The 11,702-nt window shown below is 36.7% G+C and overlaps 1 protein-coding gene across 1 annotated transcript; it reads left to right on the top strand.

The window, feature by feature from the left end:
• Positions 1-5,288: 5,288 nt before the first annotated feature.
• Positions 5,289-11,548, top strand: LOC135155207 (uncharacterized). The gene is made up of 7 exons (XM_064104101.1): positions 5,289-5,547; positions 5,809-6,042; positions 6,531-6,719; positions 8,967-9,314; positions 10,087-10,416; positions 10,598-10,942; positions 11,272-11,548. Exons 1-7 carry the CDS (start codon positions 5,289-5,291, stop codon positions 11,472-11,474), a joined length of 1,908 nt encoding a protein of 635 aa, XP_063960171.1. The 3' UTR covers positions 11,475-11,548.
• The last annotated feature ends 154 nt before the right edge of the window (positions 11,549-11,702 follow it).

The raw sequence follows: 11,702 nt of genomic DNA, 5'->3' as shown, positions 1-11,702 counted from the left end.
CAATCATCCCAACAATCACAAAATTTAGGGACAAGATGTAAGTTTTTTCTTAAGTTCTGTCTTAAAGTTGATTCATTTCTGATGTCTGCAGGTAAATTGTTCCACTTTTTTGACCTATAAAACGAATATTATGTTGATAAGAACAGGTCCTTTGTCTTGGCAAATGAATTAAAGAAGAGGAGCGTGTATTGTATTTATATAAATTATGATTTGTATCAAACTATTCAGAAAAATTAACAGGCATAAACCGATTGATACACTGATAAATAAAAATACATTGCTGGTTGGTTGTAATTTCTTCTAAAGTAAGCAGTTTAAACTCAGCGTATAATATGCCAACTTTAGATCTTGGGCTTGCTCCAGCAATGATTCTAACGATTTATTCTAATTTTTTTTAAAAATTTCTTTAGGTTAGACGGAAAAGTACTACCCCCAACTAAATTACAACAAGACAAATATGGCAATATGAGTGTGGAATACATTCGCAATATATAAGCTGGTAAAAAGTAACTTAATCTTGATATAATACCAATATTCTTTGATATTTTCTTCTCTATATATTGTATGTGAAATTTCCAAGTTAATTTTAAATCAATGGTTACACCAAGAAAATTTGTTTTTTTTCAACCTTAGGAATCTTAATGCTATTCAATTGTAATTTAACACAATTGTGCTCTCTTTGTTTCAACAGGGGTCTATGTATTTGTCTATGTGATGTAATATTACTCAGTTTCTTTCTCATATTGCTGGATTGATGATTAACACAAAATAAAAACAACAAGAATATTAAAAGCCTGTTCATCATTTTAAGTATGATGTAGTGCATTATCAGGATTATGAATGACTTAAGCACTATGATGCGAATGCAGGAGAGTGTGATAATGCGTTCATAGAAATAAGGAAAAGTTGTAAGTACCGTTATCAAAATATAAATATAAATTAATGAAGTGACCACTCTTGTTAACAATCTAAATGATGATCTTGCTGCAGTTTAGAAATTGTTTGCGAAGAATAAACTGGCGTTGAATATAGATAATTGCGAGTTTGGAGTAGGCATCAGATTGTTAAAAACAATAGAAATACCCAATTTTACTGGTTCAAATGTAATCAAAATAGTAGCTCAAATAATATACGTATGAATTAACATCCCATTGCTAGGTCCTTCAGCAAGTATAAAGAAGACTTAAACAATACGTCGCTAAACAGTACCTCAAAAAAAAGCTGACTACATTAATAACTAAACCACAGCGCTGATATTTAATAAGAGTTTGATACAAAGCATATTTGATACCGTGATGCAATTAGAGGAAACTTAGAAAAAGCGCTCAGTGATACTATAAAAAAAAATCAAAATTGATCCTTTTGGGTTTAGTTTAGAATTCGACTGGATGAATATATCAATTTGAATTTATATTTAATGAATCGTTTTGATATGTAGCAATGATGAACTTTGGGCTTTGGAAGCGGATTCACATGAATATTTTTTTACAAATAACTTTAGGTCACGAAAGCAAATTATGATTTCACACAAGCCAGCTTAAAAGTGTTGATTTTGAAGAAAGGGTTGTCGGGGAAGATGGGTAATCATGTCGTATCATTAAAGTAGGCGTAATATATTTAACGTCACAATCTCATAGCTTCCTCCCTCAGAGGATATTCGGAATACACGTAAACATAGTTGTCAGAGACGCGTCAGCTGCAGAGCAACAACGCATGCAAAGCAAACTCATCAGCCTCTAAGATGGCGGTGCGACATGACGTCAATACAATGTCTTAAGTTATTAAAAGGACACGTCTCGGATTGGATGTAGATCTAATAGGTTTTTTTTTGTATTATTTTGTGTTGATTGGCTATAGTCGCATATTCAGAGTTAACGGTGTTCATTAGGATCAATATGAATTTTAAACGAAATAAATGCTTTCGGAACATGTTCTCTGTAGTATCTCGTATTTATTACGTATAGGAGCCCGTCCATAAGAGTAGGATGATGGGTCGGGTGTCCGAATAGTTTATCTTTTAGAAGCCTTCTTTTTTTGTCTTTGGATTACACTAAAAATTAGAATTCAATACTTTTAATCATCTTCTATTTTGTTCTTGATAATATTTCCTAACATTTTGTACTAAAAATAGATGAAACTTCGCTTGAATTTTTTTTCTTCAAATTACTCTCTAAAATTGATCGTCCGGACACACAACCTGTCCGGACACACAACAACTGGGTATATGTGTCATGACATTTTTCTGTACGCAATCCTCAAAGCTCAACCCTAAATATGATAGGGAATATAGCACACTCTGTCGCAATATCATTGAAATTCAGCTTTATACTTAATATAAATGACATCGTACATTCATTTTCGACCATTGACAACTTAAGACATGCTTTCGTAATGTGCTTAACTTATTTGTAATGTGCCTTACTCACGGGCATAGTTGCCACGGCCGGGGATCGAACCCCGGACTTTTTTCATGTATAGCCAGGCGCCTTAGACCACTCGGCCACGGCACCTCCACTTAGAAAAAGCGACACGGACGGCATGGACGATTGAAAGTAATCGAACAAATCTCAACCTCATCATTATTCCTTCAATGTGTCTTGGACACATCGAGGATGTCTTCGGAATTGTATTTTTGTAAGGTCGATTTATCATTCGCTCGCTCGCGTCGCTCTTCTCTGACCATCAAAAAATATGTGCCCCCTACGCCATGTTCATCATCTACTGCCGCTCATATGTTTTGACTTATTTTGTTCCACCCTCCGAATGTGAACTGCCCAGTAACATTCATTGACAGTACGAATATAAAATAATGTAAAGGTTGCTTAAAGTTCACTATTTATGTCGAGAACATGATTGACGTTGATCATTAAAAGTCTAACCATCTCCTATCCAAAAGTCCAAACATGGATACCTTTCTGGTCCCGTGAAGTTTAAACTGCTAATGATAATGATCAGGGGCCGTGGAAGGGTTTTGGAAGTTAGGGGGGGGGGGGCTAACCATGCAAAGAATCATAATCAGATGATCTTTTTTAAGTTTTTGTACACGGTTTTGGAAAAAGTACGGGGGCCAAAGTCCACACAGCCCCTCCCCCGTTTCCGCGGCTAGTGATGATGAATGTATTTCTAGTGTGTGCTTCATATCAGATTGTAATGTTGAAAAAATAGTTTATCACCAGCGCCAGCTGTGAACGTGTAACTCGAGCATTTTGAACTAGCAGTAATCTTTACTATCCTGCTGCGAAGGGAAATGGCGACCTCTAGGACCACACTTGCTCTAGATATTACTCATTAATGTTAAATAGCACATCACGAAACCGAATCAGGAGTTGAGAAGGAAACCAGTAGCACTCGTTTGACACAATACCAGCGATTTTTTTCCCGGAGTGTACAGCATCTGGGAGTCTCCTACAAGTTTGACTTTATAAGAGTTTATTTGCCATTGTTGGATTTCATGTCGTTCTGAAAGCAAGTCTTCGTACAGCCAGATTTGATATCATGACAAGCGCTTTTGAACATGCTGTGGTTGTTTTTGTTCTAACGCTCCTCAGTTGTGGTAGGTTTACGTTGCTATATCTATATTTGACCCATTTTCCGTTAACGATTAAACGAGCACCGTAATCTATAAAAGGTTCACTGCGTGTACATTATAAGTACCTTTATATGACAATACTATATTACAGCACATCTTCATGTGCTCACATTTCACATGCAAAGGGGCCTACTGACATATTTTGGAGAACATAATCCTTCGATTCCGTAAGAGGACAAGGGACAAAAATATTCCTGGTTATTAAACGGTGAGCTTCTGGTGATATTAGTAACATCCCCTCCTTCTGAATAGATACTCGTGGCCTCAATTAATCAATAAATGATGCATTATAACGTTTATGAAATGAATAACTAGTAAAATAAATAATGAACTAAAAGATTAGAATGATTGGAAATAAAAGAAAATAAAACATTGTATGAGCAGTTATATTAACAAATGAATAATTCATAATGATGCCCCTTGCAAACTCACTGGAAGCAAATAATTTTCATTGCATTAATTTGGGAGAAATTACACCAGCCGAAATATCTTCATTGGCATAATATTGTCTATCAATCTCGCAGAAACAGAAGGATTTGGTGTGTCGATCAACAGAGGCAAGTATCTTCCAGTGATTGGCGAGGATTTTACAATGGTCTGCACGTACACACTGCAAGCCAGAAATAGGGAGATCACGTGGAAGAAGGATGGGGAGTCACTCGCAACGTGCAATTGTAGGGAAGATCGGTCCTGTTTGATTACTTTTCTAGACCAATGGAAATTCAGCTTGTCGGCAGACGACTCCAGTGCTAATCTTACGATTAAACAACTGGTTGGTGATGGAGGCGGCCATTACAAATGTTCTGTTCGCCAAACTGCCTTTCCCTACAATACAGTATCAAGGAGCATGCTCGTAACACCATTACTACCAGGTGCAGTAATTGTTTAAAAATAATAATCAAATTTAAGTCAACCCAATTTCAACAATGAAATTTTAAACTAGAAATACAGTACGATATTTTATCACGGCTATATTAAGAAAAAAAATTAGACATGCAGATTATTGATGTACGTGAAACGCGATCAAGGAACAAACTAATATACAAAGCTAAACAAATTCATCAGCACACAACCGTAACAATCATGACAAAAAATGCAAAAAGAATAAAACATTTCGTTCATTATTTATTTTGTTTATATACACTGTCGATCTCACTAGTTAACTGGTAACCAATTACACTTGTTTTATGAGAGAAATACTTTTTATTATACAATACTAGGAATTTGTTCATTCATAATTCGGTTCAAACTTTATCGACATCCACAAATATGCGTACTTTTATTCAATGTAACATATACTCCAAGAATAGATAATGAATAATGCATATGGCGTAGAAATAGAGCCTTAGATTTTAAAAGGAGCGTAGCTCTCAAAAATGAAAGAAAAAGTCACACTCTTCGTCAGTGCTCATGATGTGACAAAAAAAAGAAACGATAATTCAAATATTTGTTTCTGAAAGAGTCGTTGAAAAGACGTGTGTCCCTGGGCATCCGGATTGTGAAGCTTATCTTTCTAAGAAATCAATGAACATGCACACCCCCATACACATTGAACCTATTTAAATTGTGAATAATTGTGTATAGCTGTAATAGTACACGCCTCATGAATTTTCTTTCTTATTTCACAGCTTCGCCTTCAGTTATCATAGTTACCGATAGATCAAGCCGTCTCTGCTCCGATAACACCACTAGAAAGGTAATGGCCGGGGAGCCGAATGTGCTAACATGTACAGCATTGCAAGCAAGGCCTCCTGCAATTCTCAACTGGATTGTACCAGATGATCTTATTTCCAACCAACAAGATCAGACTGACGTCGTTAAAGGCAACAGCTACACGTCTCGGAAGGTTGTTACCATCACGCCCTCTGCGAGTGATCAAGGAAAGCATATCAGCTGCTTTGCGTCACATCAAACACTCCAGAGTGATCGTCAGTGTATTGTTTACCTAAATGTTCACGGTATGTTAACGTAATTGATGAAAAAGAAAACCAAGAACCAAAGTGATTTTCATGACATTTTCCTTAGTTGAACAAATGATATTCTCCTGTTTAAATAAGTCTGTATTTTTTGTAATCCAATAAATGTTCTCCCATAAAATTTTACCCTTGACCATCGTTACACAAGACATAAAATGGTATTTGTTTTATGCACAAACTGTTTTAATTTGACATACAGTATATCGCAGATTTCTCCATCTTTATTTCACGTTTCCCATAAAGTTATTCCCTCTAGCACGACAATCTTTCAATATGAAAATGACAAAGACCACCAGACATCATCAACAGTTATTTACGTCCAAGAAGGTTCTACAGCTTTGATCACCTGTCAAAGTATTGGATCACGACCGGCAGTTGAAGTGTCATGGACCATTGACGACCTTGGTATTCCTCCTGGAAATAAAAGTCTGTCAAAGACTCAAAATCCTGTAGATGGCAGTCTGTTTGATACCAAAAGTACTTTCAAGTTGCATCTGTATAGGAGGTATCAAGGGCTGATTCTCTGGTGCTTTGTATCTCTGGGTGGATATTTTGTCGAACGACTGTTTGTTACAATATCAACCTATGGTTAGTGTATAGATCATCTCAATTATATATATATGTGTATGTCTCTGTTACCATTTTAAAGACGTGTCTGGGGCAGTTAGTGACTAAAACGTTGCTAAGCTATACAACAATTAGGGAGATGTGTGTGTGTGTGTGTGTGTGTGTGTGTGTGTGTGTGGTAGTCATTGATATAACAATTTGATGTATTTTCGTTGTGGTTGACATATTCATGATCTTCTAGAATGGGCGTTTGGGAAAGCAATATATTGTAATTATTTAGGCCGACATGTTTTTTTTTTTCAAATGAAGTTTCATCAAGCAGATCACCCATGTCCGCTATTGATTTTGATGCTTTAATAGAACGTGTCGCTTTTTGCATTTCTCTTAACATGCTACAGCATCACCGGATGAGATCGTTATGACTTTCCCTGCTGAATTAAAAGAAGGGATAAAAATCACCGTGACCTGTAAGGCTGCCAATGGATACCCAGCTCCTCGCATTTACTGGTACATAGGATCAAGAAATATGACAGGTCATTCATCTCTTGATATTAGTGAAAATGATGCAGGTCGATATGATGCTGAAAGTACTTTGACTTTCGTACCAAAGAGGTCGGACCATGGGAAACATCTCTTGTGCCTGGCAGTTCTACCTACATTATCCACCACTTGGTCTGTGAATGATAGCATGGTTTTATACATAACAGGTGCCTAGTTTTTAAGTATCATATCAATATGATTTTCGATGTTTTCCAATTACATTTTTGAAGTAAATAATTTTAGGATATGTTTGTAACTTCTGTGGAGTATATTTTTGGTAAATTGATATATATTTCTAACACCTATAGCGTATTCATGTAAGACTTAACTACTTATGGGTCAGTTCAGTTATTTGTCTAACAAACACACACCTAGTGATGAAACATTTGGAATTAATTCTTAATTGAATTTTAACAATAAGATAAATATAATCTACCTGTTGTGTCTACATAATTACTTAGATAGACTACTTAGCTAGCTATCGATTATTCATGAATTAATTAATTTCAAACTGCAGTTAGACCCGATTCACCTTCTTGGATCATCGTCAATCAACACCAGACGACATCTTCGACTATCCTCGCTGCCTGGGAACATAGGTGCATCAGAGCTGGACATGTAGAAATAATGTCGGTAGGTGGGATCAGATTTTATTTTATTTGTCATATTTCATCAAAAATATGATATCAACATAATACAAAACAATGCATTTGATAGCAATAATACAAAATCCAGTGTGTTAAAATAATGAATGACTGTATATGCTTATGTAGCAATATCTGAGTTGTGAAATGTGAAGGAACCTACATAAAAAGCAGAGCTCGTTAAGCCTGCAGATTCCTTTAAAATATTATGAAATCTGCACATCGCTGTTCATTGACAATCAAAAACTCTGTGCCCCATACGCCATGTTCATGATGTTCTGCCGCTCATATGTTATGACTTATTTTCTACAAACCTCCGAATGTGAACTGCCCTGTAACATTCATTGACAATACGATTATTACGAATATAAAATAATCTAATGGGTGATTTCAGTTCACTATTTATGTCCAAAACATGATTGACATTGATCATTGAAAGTCTAACCATCTCCTATCCAATATTGAAATCCAAACATGGATACCTATCTGATCCCTTGAAGTTTAAACTTCTAATGATCATGATAAGCATGATCAGGGGCTGCGGAACGGTTTTGAAAGAGGGGGGGGGGAATAACCATCCATGCAAAGAATCATAATCAGATGATAATTTTTAAGTTTTTGAACACGGGTTTGGAAAAAGCGCGGGAGCTGAAGTCCTCACATCCCCTCCCCCGTTTCCGCGGCCCCTGATCATGTTGATGGTGATGGTGATGCTCATTTCGGATTGCACCAGCTGTCAACGTGTAACTGGAACATTTTGAAATAGCAGTAATCTATACGATCGTGCTGCGAAGGGAAATGGCGACCTCTTTGACCATACACGCTGTACTCATTAATGTTAAATAGCACATGACGAAACCGAATCAGGAGTTGGAAAGGAAACCAGTAGCACTCGTTTGACACAATACCAGCGATTTTTCCCCAAAGTGTATAGCATATGGGTGTCTCCTACAAGTGTGACTTTATAAGAGTTTATTTGCCATGATCATTGTTGGATTTCATGCCATTCTGAAAGCAAGTCTTCGTACAGCCAGATTCGACATGATGACAAGTGCTTGTGGATATGCTGTGGTTGTTCTTGTTCCAACGATCTTCAGTCATGTCAGTTGTGGTAGGTTTCCGTTGCTATATTTATATTTGACCCATTTTACGTTGACAATTAAACGAGCACCCTAATCAATAAAAGGTTCACTGTGTGTACATTATTAGTACATTTAAATGACAATATTATGTTACAGCACATCTTCATGTGCTCACATTTCATATGCAAAGTGGCTTACTGACATATTTTGGAGAACAGAATCCTTCGATTCCGTAAGAGGATGACCAAAGGACAATAATATTCCCGGCCATGAGCATCTGGTAATATTTACAACACTCCATCATTTTGAATAGATACCCGTAGCCTCCATTAATCAATGTATAATGCATTATAACATTTATAAAACTAATAAATAGTGAATTAATTTGATAAGTGGATTATAAAAAAAGGAAAATAAAATGATTGAATGAGCAGTGATATTGACAAATAAATAATATATAATGATACCCCTTGCAAACTCACTGAAAGGAATTTATTTTTATTGCATTAGTTAGGAAGAAATGACGCCACCTGATTTATCTTTATTGGCAACATTGTCTATCTCGCAGAAACCGGAGGATTTTGGGTGTCGATCAACAATGGTGAGTATCTTCCAGTCATTGGCGAGGATATTACACTGGTCTGCACGTTCACACTCCAGACCAGGAATAGGGTGGTCATATGGCAGAAGGATGGGGAATCGCTCGCAACATGCGATTGTCAGGAAAATCGGTCCTGTAGGTTTACTGTTCTAGACCAATGGAAGTTCAGCTTGGTGGCAGACTACTCCAGTGCTAATCTTACCATAAAACAACTTGTTGGTGACGACGGTGGCCATTACAGATGTTCTGTTCGCCCAACTGCCTTTCCCCACAATACAGTATCAAGGAGCATGCACGTAACACCATTACTACCAGGTGAAGTAATAGTTTAAAACTAATAATCAAATTCAAGTGTACCCGATTGGGCAATGGAATCTTTAAACTAGAAACAGTGCACAGTGCGATATTTCATCATGGCTATATTTAGAAAAGAATTAAACATGTAGATTCCTGAAGTATGTGAAGTGCGATCACTCTCTGCTCCACTGAACGCTATTGAAGGAAACTAACAAACAAATCTAAACAAATTCATCAGCACACAGCCATGACAACAGAAAATGCGAAAAAAAATAATTCGTTACTTATTATGTTCATATACACCATCGATCTCACTAGTTTACTGGTAACCAATTACACTTGTGTTATGAGAAAAATGCTTTTTATTATACACTATTAGGAATGCGTTCATTCATAATTCGATTCAAGCTTTATCGACATCCACAAGAATATATATACGTACTTTTATTCAACGTAACAAACTAACAAGAAAATATATTGAATAATACATATGCCGTAGAAATAAAATCGCATATTTTGAAAGGTGCGTATCTCACAGAAATGAAAAAAAAGTCACACTCTTCGTCAGTGCCCATGAAGTGACAAAAATATAATTCAAAAATTTGTTTCTGAAACAGTCGTTGAAAAGACGTCTGTTCATAAGATCAAGGACATCCGGGTTGTGAAGCTCATCTTTCTAAGAAATCAATAAACTCACACACTCTACACACATTGAACCTATTTGAATTGTGAATAATTGTGTATAGCTGTAATAGTACACTCCTCATGAATTTTCTATCTTCTTTCACAGCTTCGCCTTCAGTTATCATAGTTACCGATAGATCAAGCCGTCTTTGCTTCGAATACACCACTAGAACGGTAATGGCTCGGGAGCCAAATGTGCTAACATGTACAGCATCGCAAGCAAGGCCTCCTGCAATCCTCAAGTGGATTGTACCAGATGATCTTATTTCCAACCAACAAGATCAGACTGATGTCGTTAAAGGCAACAGCTACACGTCTCGGAAGGTTGTTACCATCACGCCCTCTGCGAGTGATCAAGGAAAGAATATCAGCTGCTTTGCGTCACATCAAACACTCCAGAGTGATCGTCAGTGTATTGTTTTCCTAAATGTTCATGGTATGAATTACGAAATTGATGAAAAAGAAAACAAAAGTGATTTTCCTCACATTTTCCTCAGTTTAGTAAATTATATTCTGTTGTTTAGATAAGTCTGTATTTTTATAAAGCACAACCTGTTTCAAATTGACATACAATATATCGCAAATTCTTCCATCTTTATTTCACCTTTCCTATAAAGTTCTTCCATCAAGCACGACAATCTTTCAATCTGGAAATGGCAAAGACTACCAGACATCATCAACAGTTATTCACGTTCAAGAAGGTTCCTCGGCTTCGATCAGCTGTCAAAGTATTGGATCACGACCGGCAGTTCAAATGACATGGAGAATTGACGACCCTGATATTCCTCCTGGAAGTATTAGTCTGTCGAAGACTCAAAATCCTGAAGACGACAGTCTCTTTGATACCGTTAGTACTTACAAGTTGCATTTGTATAGGAAGTATCAAGGGTTGATTCTCTGGTGCTTTGTATATCTGGGTGAAGATTTTGTCGAACAACAGTTTGTTACAATATCAACCTATGGTAAGTGTATGTTTCATTTCTTTATGCATATATGTATGTCTCTGTTGGCATTTTACAGATGTGTTAGGGGCAGTTAGTTACTAAATAGTTGCTAAGCTGTATAACCAGGGAGGTGTGTGTGTGGTATTCGTTGATATAACCATTGGATGTCTTTTCGTTGATCTTCTAGAATGGGCGTTTGGGAAAGTAATATATGGTAATTGATTAGGCCGACATGTTTATTTTCCTGTAAAAATAAATCTTCATCAAGCAGATCACTCATGTCCGCTATTGAGTTTGATGCTTCAATATAACGTGTCGCTTTTTGCATTTCTCTTAACATGCTACAGCACCACCTGATGAGGTCGTTACGACTTTCCCTGCTGAATTAAAAGAAGGGATACAAGCCACCGTGATCTGCAAGGCTGCTAATGGGTACCCAGCTCCTCGCATTTACTGGTATATAGGTTCAAGAAATATGACAGGTCATTCATCCCTGAATATTTTTATAGTGAAAATGATGCAGGTCGATGCGATGCTGAAAGCACTTTGACTTTCGTGCCAAAGAGGTCGGACCATGGGAGACATCTCCTGTGCCTGGCAGTTCTACCTACATTATCCACCACTTGGTCTGTGAATGATAGCATGGTTTTAAACATAACAGGTGCCTAGTTATTCAGTATCATATCAATATGATTTTCGATGTTTTCCAATTATATTTCTAAAGCAAGGAACTCGGGTGAGTAATGCAGAATTTTAGGATAATGTTTGTTACGTTTGT

Source organism: Lytechinus pictus, chromosome 8 (assembly GCF_037042905.1).
Source record: "Lytechinus pictus isolate F3 Inbred chromosome 8, Lp3.0, whole genome shotgun sequence".
Lineage (NCBI taxonomy): Eukaryota > Metazoa > Echinodermata > Echinoidea > Temnopleuroida > Toxopneustidae > Lytechinus > Lytechinus pictus.
This window is presented reverse-complemented; position numbering and strand designations above follow the sequence as displayed.